The 14,257-nt window shown below is 36.8% G+C and overlaps 1 protein-coding gene across 1 annotated transcript in view; it reads right to left on the reverse strand.

Moving 5' to 3' along the window:
- Positions 1–14,257, reverse strand: part of RXFP1 (relaxin family peptide receptor 1) — a 170,385-nt gene that overhangs the window by 41,521 nt on the left and 114,607 nt on the right. The window contains exons 5-9 of the mRNA XM_020994086.2: positions 12,733–12,804; positions 10,018–10,089; positions 6,951–7,022; positions 6,795–6,866; positions 5,573–5,647 (exon numbers count right to left, since the gene is read on the reverse strand). Of these exons, the coding sequence (XP_020849745.1) occupies positions 5,573–5,647; positions 6,795–6,866; positions 6,951–7,022; positions 10,018–10,089; positions 12,733–12,804 (363 nt within the window). The remainder of the gene's footprint in view (positions 1–5,572; positions 5,648–6,794; positions 6,867–6,950; positions 7,023–10,017; positions 10,090–12,732; positions 12,805–14,257) is intronic.

Consider the following 14,257-nt stretch of genomic DNA (forward strand, 5'->3'; position numbering starts at 1 on the left):
GATGTCATTTCTATCAAGTTTTTCTGAGGGTGCATTTAGTAGGTCCTTCCACCTCCTTATAATGTACGGTTTTAAATCTGATATGGATTTGGAAATTGGTTTTTTAAACTTATTTGAATTCTATCTAAATAAATTCAGCTCTAAGGAAAGATCCGATGGATTCTTATGTGAAGAAAATGGATACACTTTAGTGCACATATACACACACATACATATGTAGGTATACATTTATTTTAGCAGCTCACCCCTCTACTTTTTAAATTACTAACTGGTTTTATCTTGTTTTCCTGATAGGTGAGGTTCCTGGATGTGTTAAATATTATTAGAAGTAACATGATGTAATAAAGCAGATTCAAATCTTATCTTAGACACTAACTATGTGACCCTGAGCGAGTTAAGAGATCATGGGATCATAACTTAGCTCAGAGGACCTCAAAGGGCAACTAGTTGACCTCCTTAACACCTACCTCAGGGTTGTGACAAGCAAATGAGATAATACATGTGAAGTGCTTTGCAAAACCTTGAAGTGCTGCTACTTTTACTGTAGTGGTACTACAAGAGATCCCTTAAAACAAACTCCCTCTGGGCCTCGCTTTTTTTGTAAAATGAGGGAGTTGGACCAGATCAAAAGTGTTAAAGGTGTGGCCCCCAACTCTCTCAAGTGTGGCCAGAATCAGATTAAAATGTAGTTCCTATCTGATTTTAATGTTTATGTATTAATGAAAAAAAAAATATGTAAATACATGCTTTCTAAGTTAATATGCAGCCTACAGGGATCATCATATATAGTTTGGTAGCTTCTGTTTCTATTTGAATTTGACATCTTTGGACTAGATATTCATTAAAGTTCCTTTTAGTTCTCATATTCAGGATTTCCATTATATATACAACCGTTTTCTTAGTCTTAAGAACCTAGAAATAAAACACTTTATGGTGAATTACCTGGATTCCAGCAAGACACTTTTTACAATTTCTTACGTTATCATCATGTACAAGATACAGAAATGTGGGTGAAGTAAAAATACAATTAGTTGCCTTTGTAATTGGTTAAGTTAACTGTGGTTGTACATCAAGGTTCTGTCTTGAGCCCTGTCTTCTTGTCTTTATACTCATTCTCTTGGTGATCTCATCAGCTTCTTTGGGTTCAATTATTATCTCTATGTAGATGATTTGCTGATCTAGTATCCAGTCCTAGTTTCTCTGCTGAGTTTCAGTCACATATCACCAATTTCTTATTGGACGTTTGAAGCTGGAGGTCATAGTAAGTATATCTAAAATAGAACTCATTATCCTTCTTCCTCCCAATTCATGCTGCCTCTTCCTAATATCCCAATTTCTGTAGAGTGTACTACTATCCTTTCAGTCTCTCATCTTCAACCTTTGAATCAATTTTACTTTCTCTTACTAGTCATATCCAATTAATTGCCAAGTCTTGTTGATTCTACCTCTACAACATCATTTATATCTATCCTTTTTTTTTTTAACATGATGTGTTAAAATTGTATCTTGTTCTGGTCTCCTTGACCCTCTTCCTCCCCCTTCTAGTCAGTATAGTACAGGCATACCTTGTTTTATTGTGCTTTGATTTATTATGCTCTGAAGATAATTGTGTTTTTGTACAAATTGAAGGTTTGTGGCAACCCTGTGTTGAGCAAGTCTCTTGGTGCTATTTTTCCAACATCATGTGGTCGGTCACATTGTGTATCTATGACACATTTTGGTAATTTTCACAATATTTCAAAATTTTCATTATTATTATATCTGTTACGGTGATCTGTGATCATTGATCTTTGATGTAACTATTGTGATTGTTGGGGTACCCCAAACCATACCAAAAATGTTTGTGTGTGTTCTGACTGCTCCACCAACCAAATGTTCCCCTGTCTCTCTCCCTTTCCTTGGGCCTCTCTATTCCCTAATATACATTAATATTGAAGAATATCACATAAAATATAAACCTAAAAATATCACATAAACTAAGTCGATAAACCTGTGGCAGGATTTGAGAGGATTGGTTCCAATTCTGAAAAAAGTTCTACTGCAGGTAAAATGCTATCAAGCAGCATTGCATGCTACAGAGAAATCTTTTATGAAAGGAAGAGTCAATCAATGGGGCAAATTTCATCATTGTCTTATTTTAAGAAATTGTCACAGCCACTCCATTCTTCAGCAGCCACCACCCTGATCAGTCAGCAGCCATTCAACATTGAGGCAAGATCCTCTACCAAGCAAAAAATATTATGACTTGCTGAAGGTTCAGATGATGGTTGGTATTTTTTTTTTCAGTAATGATGTATTTGTTACTTAAGGTATGTACATTTTAAAAGGCAGAATACTATTGCCCACATAATAGACTACAATATAGTGTAAAAATAAACTTTTATATGCACTGGGAAACAAAAAAAAATCCATGTGACTTGCTTTACTGTGATAATTGCTTTATTGCAGTGGTCTGGAACCAAACCTGCAATATCTTGGAGGTATACCTCCAAGTTAATAACAATAGCAGGAAGTAAGATTGCAAAATGGAACCTGTAAGTCATAGAACACACCATCCCAAAGATCAAAGGAGCATAATTTGCAAACTGTATTATAGATTAACCAAAATTCACATCCTGAGAATATGTGCTATATCAGGGAAAGCCATGTGGGCCTTGCTGTCTCACAGCCTTTTAGTGCTATCATATATAAATATCAGATAGGTTCCAGACATCTGCCGGAAGACCAGGTGCAGAACCCCAGATGTTGTTAGCTTTGAGATGACATGGACGTGCTAACGTTAAAGTTTTACCCACAGCTTTGAGATGATTTGGATATTTTGATGAACTAACACAAGGTCACACAGATAAAACCCTCAAATTTCTGCCTGTCTGAGCGTTCTAGCATCTTCCTCTGGAACTATGCTGCTGAATGCCCCCAGCTCTAACCTGTCCTTTTGGGAGGGACTTTCTGTGACTTTCCCACTGCCCATTCTCTTCCCCATGCTGTCTGCCTCTACGTTCACTCTGTCTTGCACCATTTGTCTCTGTACTCTCTGTGCTATTTGCCCCTGGACCTTCTGTGCCTTATTTATGATTGCAGCCTTACTTCCTGCTGCCATTGTGTTGTTTTCTGGTAAGTACCCAAAGAACCACGCTTGCCTGTCCCATTTCATAATTACGTAAATCAATTAGCAATTCATATAGCCACCACCCTAGTTCAGGACCTCTGAACCTCTCTGACCTGGAATACTTCAGTAGCCTTCTATTTTGTTTCCCTTTCCCAATTGTCTCCCTTCTCCAATTCATCCTTTATATAACTGCTAAGGTAATATTTCTAATGAACAAGTTTTATTGCACTCACTCAAAAAGTCCTATAGCTCCCTATTCCTTTTAGGAACAGTTTTGCCTCTTAGAATCCCTAGCTTCTTTCAAAGCTCAACTCAAGTTGTTCTCAAGCTTACTTCCTACATGAAACCTTTCTTGATCAACCTATCTGCTAGTGCCTCCACCCCATTGCCTTGTATTTGCTTTGGTTATATTTTATATTTACTTACATTTGCATATATCATCTTTTCTAGTAGAATATAAACTTCTTGAGGGCAGGGACCATTTCATTTATGTCTTTATATTCCTAGTGCCTAGCACCATGCCTACTAGGCATCATAGGAGACACCTATTAAATGTGTATTGATTGATTGTTAAATGATCAGACACAGAGAGTAGTCATTAATATATCAGTGTCAGTTTGGACCACGTTCTCTAGTGATTTAAATGCTTCAGAATTCAGTCCTTGGTACTTTACTGATAAACATTAATAATAGGGATGAAGTTATAAGTTATAAATTATATCAAATTTACAGATGACACAAAGCCATGATGGATCATTTGACAATGGAGTCCATTGTTTGACAGTGTGGTTGAAATCCAGAATAGATTCCAGCAGGCTAGGCTGGAGAACAAATCTAATAAGATTAAATGTAAATTCCTGGGTTCAAAAAAATCTACTCTACCAGTTGGTACAGTAGAAAGAGCTTGTTTATGATTTAGATTTAGAGGACCTGAGTTTAAACCTGGGGCTTCTACTTGGTATTTGTGTAGACTTGGGCTAGTCTCCTCTCTGAGTCTCCATTTTCTTTTTATATAAGATGAGAGTGTTGGACTACATTTATTAAAAGATCTGTTACAATTCTGAGTCTATGAGGCCAAATCCAGGATGGATAAAATATGGTTAAGCAATGGTAAAGGTAAAAACTGTCTAGGTCTATCAGTGGACCACAAACTAAATGTGATCTAACAATGCCAGGGTTGGGAATTAACCACAGCCAGAAAAAGCTAAAACCAACTTAAGCTACTTTAAGAGAGGCATAGTGTTAAAAAGTAGGGAGCGAGTGTTTTCTGTACTCTGCGCTGATCAGACGCAAATATAACATCTGAAGTGTTATGTTTATCTGATTTTAGGACAGATGTTGAGAGGTTGGAGCATATCCAGATGATGACAGTATTGATCATACCATATAAAGAATAGTTGAAGGGACTGAGAATGTTTAGCTTGGAGAAGAGTAGGTTTGAGGATAGGAGGCAGAACATACGAAGTGTCCTCGGATGTTTGAAGCAGTGTCATATACAAGACAGATTTGACTTGTTCTGATTAAAGAGGCAATGTGTCATAGTGAAAAAAGGGCTGGCCTGAAGTTAGGAGAGAGCTGAGTTCAAATTCTGCCTTGTTATCCTGAGGAAGTCATAGTATTATAGGTTTAGACCTGGGAGGAACTAGTTGATGGGTCATGGAGTCCAATCAACCTCTTCGTTTTACAGATGATAAAATGGAAGCCCACTCATCCTTTCTGATCCACAGTTTCCTGACCTGTACGGTGAAGATAATAATACCTGTAACACCTGTCATGGATTGTCATTGTAAGGACCCAATGAGATAGTAAGGATCTAATGAGGTAAGTACATAAAGTGCTTTGTTAACTTTAAAGGTTGTATTAGTATCAGTTATCATTATTAGCACCAAAGGATAGAATTCACACCAGTGTTTGGAAGTTTCAAGGAGGCAGAGTTGTGTTCCATGTAAGGAATATATCCCCAACAATTAGAGCTATCCAAAAGTAGAAAAGTTGCCTGTTGATCTTTGGAAATCCTTTTCTATTCACAGCTTCTGTGACTCTGGGAAATGTTTTGAAGTAGTGGGGAGGAAACAGGTTTTATGGTTTCACCCTTTGTCCTACTTTGTTTTGTTGGGTGGGTGATTTGGGAATTTGGAGGTTTTTAAGATGGTTAGAATGTGCAAGAAATAGAAATTGGAGAGGTTTGCCACTTGATGAAGGTTCTGCTTAGCTCAGTTTACCACACCTAGCTTAGGTTGTGCAAACAGGACGTTATCTCATTCTTTACTTATTAAGAACTAGTGCCACAGAGACAGACATTAGAGAAGATGTGCTATGCCTTCTTGTTGAATTCGAGCATACTTTATATGACACCTAAGGCAGAACTTACCTCGTGCTTTGCCAGGAAATCTGATGAATCAAACAGAATTAAGGAAAGAAAATAATAGCTGTGCTCTTTTAAAAACAAAACGAGAAACTTACAGCCAGTGTAGTCTAGGCATATGCTGGCAAAGTGGCTTATCAGGTAAATGGACAAGAGAATTATTCATCAGTGCCCTGGAAAGAGAAAAGAAATGTTTTCTCACATATTTACAATGAAAGAAGTCAAAAGATTCCAGGGGTCTTTTCTCATCTCATCCAAGCTGGCATCATTGTATCCTTTGATAAAGCTGGTAGAATCCAATAAATCCAACAATTCCTTGCCACACAAAGAAAGCTGCAGCAACTGAGCTGAGCACTTACAGGCAGCAGCCCTGACAAATGAACCTCTCCCACTCTGAAGCTGCTTATAGCTTAAAGTAGGGAGAACAGGAACCTTGGGCTCGTGTTTTTGAGCTTGGCCCATTCTACTGCTGTTGCAGAGCTGTTCTTTTGGAAGGAGGGAAAACTAGTGAACCAAGCAAGATGTATTGGTAACAGTACAGTGAATGTGGTTTTAGGGTTCTGTTATTTCTGAGTGGCTCTCTTTGCATTCCACTGTATTTGTGTATATCTTTAGAGAAATATTATGTGCGTGGCTGTGTTGGGATTTGATTGAGCTCTTGTACACAGAAACGCTGAAGTGTGTGGTTGATGATGCCTTTGTGATACAGGGTCAGTAAATGCTGCATCCTTGACAATAGCAGTGCTGTCCATTGTTCTCCTAAGCTGTCCTATAACTGAGATAATGGAGCCCGATAGTCAGAGCTACTTACAGGTTCCTGACACTACCTCTTTAAATGTCCTCTTAAGTTTTGGGGTAACCAAATGCTTATCAGTGACTAAATTTCAACTGCTATTATTTGCGATACATGATATTTTGATTTTCTAATTTAAAAGATCATTCATTTTAACTTTCACCAGAATCAATAAGGAAAAAGTTGAGTTTTTCTAATAATTAAGACAAACATGAGTACAGTCTTGGTTTGTTAAAGATAAATCACAATATATGTAGTAAGGCTGTATCCAGCTTTAAAAGGTCTTATACTCCAAGGATGTTGTTTTTACTTCTATATTCAGAAACCATTTGTCATAGAAAGATCGAGGAATAGATATTTTTAAAATGTTTTACAATCTTTAAAATTGGACTGACAACTTCATTTTCCATGATTAACAGATTGATAACAATGGGAGAAGAATCTTAAGAATCTTCTGCTAATCCAATTTATCCCTATTAAGCTTAAACCAGCAAAAAAATTGTTCATCATTATTAAATTGTACTTACAGGAGGATAAGAGAATTAAGTCCATAAAATGTTAATGGAGAAATCCTACTGAGTTGGTTATCTTCAATAATCCTGCCAAGCAGAAGAAAATTTTGTTTTCATTAATATATTACAGTGTTGTAAAAATAAATGTTTTTGCCTACAAAGAAAACATACAGCCATTCCAATCTGTGGAGATCTTCAAACACACCAGGCTTCAAAACGGTTATCTTGTTGTGGCTCAGATACCTGAAAAAAAGATAATGGAAACACACTTTAGAATTTATTCTCTTTGTCAAACAAATATGGGGGGAAATTAAGTCAATCTAGAGATATTCAAATATATAGAGTTTTGGTATCTCAAAGGAAAGAAACATCTGATGACTAGCCTAATTTTTCATTTCTCATTTGGAGGTGTCCTACAGACATTAATTTTAAGAACAGTAGCAAAAGTGTATACATACATTTTCATTTTACTAATGACTACTATGGTCAGTTTTGGGGGGCTATGATAATACCAAAAGCACTATGTTTGGAAGTCAAAAAACCTGGGTTCAAAACACAGTTCTGCTGTTTGTTTTTTATTACTAGTTAATAGGATTGGAAGGAAGTCACTTAACCTCTCCATCAGTTGGCACACAATAGGGGCTTAATAAATGCTTATTCACTTTCTCCTTTTTTCATTTGTAAAATGGGGATAACACCTGTGCTATCTGCCTCACTGTGAAGAAAGTAACCTCCAAAACACAATAAAGAACGGACATTTATAAAGGGTTTTCTGATTTCCTTGGTGTTCCTTTGTTTCCTTTTCTTCCTTCATCTGCCCCCTTACTATAGTCATTCCTTAAAGCTCAGTCTTTTGCTAGAGATTATTTTTTTTTTCTCTTTTCTCTCTATAACAGGGATTCTTAACCTCTCCAACTTTCTCAATAACATGGATCCTTTTTTTTTTTTGCATCCACTGTTTAGGAACTACATACTGATAAAAACTTACCATAAATTTAATAATGTTTTAAAATGAATATTTTGTTAATCATAACATATGCATTTGAAATATTGTAATACATGCTTAAGACATTTATTTAGTCTACAGGATATTTATTATATTGAGTCATGCTGCTTGTTTTGTTGGTGTTGAAGATAAAAAGACAGTTTTTTTGTGGTCAGATAGTTTCATTGACCCCCTGCAATGATAATTCTACAACCCTATAGGGGTCCATTATCTTTGGATTGTAAATTATTAATATATGCCAAGCTACCTATCTAGAATGGGTTCCCCGATGCCCATTTAAATCCTAGCTACTCCTCAAGTACTCTTCAAGGTCCCATGAGGTTTTCCTTAAGTATTCAGTCCATATGGATGTCTCTCTTTTTTGAATTTCTAGGACATATACAGTTCACACTTTACTATCTAGAATGCCCTTCCTCTACCAGGACAGTGTCATACTTTGTGGATAGTGGGGATGACCACCACCACCAATGTGACCTACTTCCTCCCCTCCCTAAAGCCCTAAAGCTAGGGGAGAAAAGGCTTTATTCCCATCCTTGAATTCTAGGTATATGATAGGATTCAGAAATAGCTTCTTTTCTTTCCCCAGTGTTTCCTAGGGCTCTTCTATATGCAGACAATGTAGGAATCTTCAGGGGAGTCCTACTAACCAAAAAATATGGGCATTACCACAAGACCCTATTCTCTATCTAGCTTCTGGCCTTATCCCTGTCATCTAACATTTATTTTTAAAATCACTTTTATGTTTTAAATGAACAAAATATCTTATACAATTTTATAAATTTATAAATCTTATAAAATTTTATACTTGAACAAAAAAAAATCTATTTTCCACTCCCTCCTACCTTCTTCCCTGTTGGAAAAAGAGAAAAAGAAAACCTTTATAACAAATATATATAGTTGAAACAAATTCCTGCATTCCTCCATTCTCTGTCATATCGAAAGCCTGCTACCTCCTTATCAAGAGGTAGGTAGCATGCTTCATTATTGGCTCTCTAAAATTATGGTCATTGTTGATCAGAGTTCTTAAGCCTTCAAAAGTCTAAGATTTATTTAATACAGACTATGTGTAATTCACTATGGTAAGTTCTGGAAGGATCCAGAGATAAACAAACAAGTGGAAGTGATGAGTTAGTAGTAGCTACTAAGTAAAATGCAACGTAGGCAATGTGCTATGAAATCAGATGAAGAAAAAATCACTTTTATGTGGGAGAAGTCATGGAAAGCTTCTTAGAAGAGGTGGTATTTAAACTGAGCCTCTTACCTCTTCCAAGGTTATTCTAACTCATTCTGATAATTCTCTTCCCTGAACTCTCCTAGTACTGAGCTACATAGTTGGCCCTTAATAGTTTTATGGAAACATCTTATTTCTCCAATGACTAAGGTCCTTGAAGATGCTGTTTACTGCTTTCGTATTTCACACAACTAGGCACAGAGCAAAACACTTTAATAGTCAAAGGTTAGGCAGCAAACGTTGTGCCAGACACTATGTTAAGCACTGGGAATACAAAAAGAGGCAAAGTACTCTCCTTGCCTCAAGAAGCTCACAATTTAATGGAGGAGGCAACAAGCAAACAAATATGTACAAACTCAGTATTGTATTTATTAACCGTTGCCAGTCCTTCTTGCCCAGTAGAATAGAAGCTCCTTGATGGTAGACACTTTTTTTCCTTCAATTCCCTGGTGCCTAATAGTATTTTGCAGTATAGTAGATATTCAAAAAAAATATTGAATTGAATTGGATTGAGGTAGGAGAACAAAGTCTCTGTAATTATAGAACACTTTTCATAGGTGGTTGAGCTATGACAGAGGTAAGGGGTGGGTGGGGTGGTGGTGGAATTGCATCTTTTTTTCCCTTGCACATTTCCCTCCCTTGCTTACCTCCTCAACCACCTCCTCTGATTGTTAAAATTGTGGAGATGTTTCCTGGCTTCAAGCTAGCTCTCTACCCACCCAACTTTCAGTCTCATAAATTTCGTATCCTTCCTGTTACATTGTAAACTCCTTGAAGTTAGACAATGTATTTGGCTTTCACCTTTGGATCCTCAGCCCACAGGGTCTTGCACGTAGTAGGCACTTAATTAATATTTTATTGATTTAATTAAGAAACACTGACATTTGGACTAGAATGGTGTGAATAGACTATACAGAATAACCTAGACCATTCTTTATCCTAGTACTGTCCTAAGACCTCATCTTTCTGACATATTTAAAGGCATTAAGACTGATACTTACAGCTTAGTAAGGTTATACAGTCCCCTGAACGCATGCACGGATACAGACCTAATTTTATTATTTTGCAGGTACCTAGGAAGAAAATGGTAATAAAAACAGTGAAAAATGAAATAAATGAATAAAGATGGGTATCAACATGATTTATAAGCATCCAGCATGCTTTAAAAAATACTGGTAAACCTTAAAATAAATTTATTTTGAAATTCCATGAGATAAACATGAACAAACGTACATAAAACTTAAAAATAGCTTTTAGAGTCTTTATTAACAAACTATAATAAACATATTAAATATTATGCCACACGGTACTTCAGCTGAAAATCTCTTGAAAGGTAAATGCCTTTAAATGTTCCCTCCCCTCTATAATTCTTCATCCTTAGAACAAGTTAACACAGTGTTTACTGTTCTTAGACCTCAGGTCAGCCTAACTTTTGATAAGCAGGTTTTGTGGCTGGGATTCATCTTTGTATGACTAAAGCAGAAGAAATACCAAATTTACACACATATTAAAGCCTTGGCTTTTCACCATTGCTTCTCCCCTGCGTTCAGGGAGATGACCAAGATGACCTAGCTTTTTGTCTGACTTCTTGGATGGGGGGGGGAGAGAGAGAGAGAGAGAGAGAGAGAGAGAGAGAGAGAGAGAGAGAGAGAGAGAGAGAGAGAGAGAGAATATGTGTGTTTGGGGGGGCGGGTATCACTATTCTCTTCTGCGTACCCTGGGATTATTCATAAATTCATTTAAGAATTTCCAATGTAGGAAACCACCTTTGTTTATACTTCAATGTTTACTACACAGCCTTTGACTGTAATTAATACAGTGTGATATGATATAGATTGAACTCGGGGTTTGAAGTCTGAGTGAGTATCTGGGTTAAAATCCTAGCTTTGGGTTTCCTACCAGTGTGATATTGGGCAAATTGTTTATCTTCTCTGCGTCTCAGTTTTTTTATTTAAAAATGAAGGGGTTGGATCAGATGACCTTTAAACTCCGTTAAGCTATGACCTCATGAAATGCATCCCATTAGATTAGCCATTATAGGCAGTCATTTAAAAAATAGTTAAAATGACCCAAGGCATAATGAGCAGTGAGGACCAGTGGACAGAGAGCTGGCCTGAATGAATACATAATAGCTGAGTGACTCCAGGTAAGCCCAATGCCTCAAGAAGTCGTAGAACAGTTGCTTATCTTCATTGGAAGGTGGAGTTTCCTCACCTTGGAACATCTTACAGATAAAATTACAGGTCTGGACCAAAAAAACCCAAACAAACCAAAACCCAAAATACACAAAAACCAAACCAAACAAACCCAAAACAAACAAAACAACAGATCTAGTGCTAAAGCAAGAAATTGTTGGTCAGATAACCACTTGTGGCCTAGTTATTTTGCTCTTATTAATAAGTAACTCAGGCTGACCCCTTAGTCCATTGCTGTGTTTACAGTACGAAAGGCTAAATTTCTATGTGGCTAACCTCTGTATTAGAACGTTACTAGCTACATTTAAAACTCTAGACATAAGGTGGCGCTACAGACACAAAAATTTTTTCCAATCAAAAAACTAGTGAGAACAGTCTTACTGAAGTGATTCTTCTGACCTTGCTGATGTCTATCATCTACTATCAATGACATTTTTAAAGTTTTTAGTTTAATGGTGAGATACAGACATAACTTTTCTAGATAAGCAATAGCTTTGGAGCATGAAAATGAAATTAGAAATAATTACATTTTCTTTAGATAGCTTGATAATCCACGACATAAACATCCAAAACTAGTTTTTCAACTCTCTCTCTGTGTCTGTCTTATTCCTCCCTCCCACTTCTCCACTCTCTCCTTCATTCCTTCCTCTGTTTCCTTGACTGCCTCCTACCCTACTCCCTCCCTCCCCTCCTCGTTCATGGGTATAAGGAGCTTCTGGTAAGGAAAATAACTCTAAAAGATGTAGACCTGTAACAGATAAGAGAGGGTTGTGTATGGACACTGAGAGGTAGGTCACTTGACTACAGTCACACAGGGCTCATGTGTCCGAGGCAAGACTCAATCTAGATTTTCCTGACTCCAAGCCTGACACCTTCTATTCATTACACCCACCTTTCGGCTAAATAACCTCATTGTCCTAGTTTGAGTTTGGGATGAATAGATAGGGTCTTAATCTGTAAAGAAAATAAGAACCTAGAACCAATGCTGAGCCAAAATAACATGCAGATGTTACTTTGAATTGACTACCAACTACAAATTTCATTCAGCTTTGAGCTGTGAGCTAGTACATACCCTCAGATGACAACTTGGTTTACCTTGGCAGGGGGAAGGATATACATTCTCTACTGCCTTCTTTTCTAGTATAATTCAACAGCACATTGATTATTGAAAATCCCCTTTTTGTGGGGTGGGTGGGTGGAGGAGGGTGATAAAAGCATTGTAGGGGTAGCGACGTGCACACAGCTCCAGTTTCTATGGGGTTATCCTGTCTACTGAGAATTTTCTAAATAGTTTCCAGAATATCTTAGGAAACTTAACTGGCAGAAGCAAAAGCCTTTACCTAACAATTCCCTGCTCAAAGTAGAGAGAAGAAAAGAGAGGGAAGGCCTCTTTTCTGGGCCTTTATTGTACATTGATGTTTCTTGGGGAGCTGTAAAGGGAGATTCAAATAACATATGCAAAAATATAAAAAGGTAGTCATCTCTGTTTCTGATCTTTTTGTGATTCAAACGTTTTCTTACAGCTTCTGAAGATCTTGGTACTTCTTGAAACCATCACTGGGAAGTTTTCTTAGTAAATTCCACTGTAGTGACCTGAAATTAGTGTGAATTTTGATGTTAAGATGGTTTTATAATAGTGATGATATAAAGTTATGTATTGTTATCAGACATTTTGTGCCCTCCCAGGGGGCATAGTGTAGCTCACACACATTGAATTCACCTCTAGTATTTCATAATTTTTAAATGGGTCCAATGTTTTGATTTTGAAATAGCTCTTCTTATAGGCAAATGGGTTTTTTAAAAAAAAGCAACCCTGATTTAAGGTCAAATGATATAGAACACAATGTAACCATCCTAACGAGGATATTTTATATTCATTTAATTTTGCCATCTAATTAATATTCAGTTTTGTTTTTCATTTCCCCACCTGGATAACAACATTAGAGAAGAGATAGATAATTTCCATAAGGGCTTTTTGGCTCACAGGGCACTTTTTTTTTGGAAATAACATGATGAAATAGTTAGTATATATGTTTTCATTCCCATTTTATGGATGATAAAACTGAAACTTGGAGAAGCTATTAAGTGTCAGAATCAGGACTTAACCTCAGTCCCTCTAATTGTAAGTCCATTGGTCTCTATCCTAGCAGACTGGCTCCCCAGCTTAGTTGTAAATTTTAATGAAATTAAATGAAAAGTTCATTTAAAATGTATTCAAAGTATCCATTTCATATATCTCAAAACAATTTCATTAATCTCTCTTCATTTTGAAAATAATTGTTAGGGAAATTGTCGTTGGTACAGCTGAATAAACTCTGCTCAGTTTCTGTGATGTTACATAGGACTATTTCCTAAGAGTCTATTTAGCTTGAACAAAAACTATCTACATAATTGATTGTATTAGATATAACCCACACCTCCTATCTCTTACAGAATCATTGGGGGAGGTAGAAAAAACACTTGAATAAGTCAGGAGGGCTTGATTCTTGCCAATTTAGCTGCTAATTACTTGTGACTAATCTCTCTTAGCCTTAATGTTCTTATTTGTAAAATAAAATGCCTCATCAGATCATCTTTAAAGTTCCTTCTGGTTCTGTTATTCTATCATCTATGACAGGACTGAGGAACCTTTGGCCTCAAGATTACATTGGCCCTCTAGGTCCTCAAATAAAGCGCTTTAACTGAATCCAAACTTCACAGAATGTTCTGTTTGGATTTGTCAAAGGGCTGCACTTGAGAAGCTATAGGGCCACCTGTGACCTTGAGGCCCCAAATTCTTCACCCCTGATCTATGATATTGTACCTTATCTGGGTAGCCACATTATGTGATATAAACACCAGGAAATACTATTTCTGATATTCATGGTTCACTTGAGGCAGCCCCTTGTGAAATGGACCAGCTGTGTTTAGGTACCACTATGCTATATTACAGCAATCGGTTGGTTAGTTGTTTCAATGATTGTTAAAAGTTGCTGAACTATCAATCCTCCAGAGATGCTAATCTTACCTTTGACACAACCAAACAGAGCAGTTGTATCATAAACTT

This window comes from Phascolarctos cinereus, unplaced genomic scaffold (genome assembly GCF_003287225.1).
Source record: "Phascolarctos cinereus isolate Bilbo 61053 unplaced genomic scaffold, phaCin_HiC Scaffold_9;HRSCAF=440, whole genome shotgun sequence".
NCBI classification, from domain to species: domain Eukaryota; kingdom Metazoa; phylum Chordata; class Mammalia; order Diprotodontia; family Phascolarctidae; genus Phascolarctos; species Phascolarctos cinereus.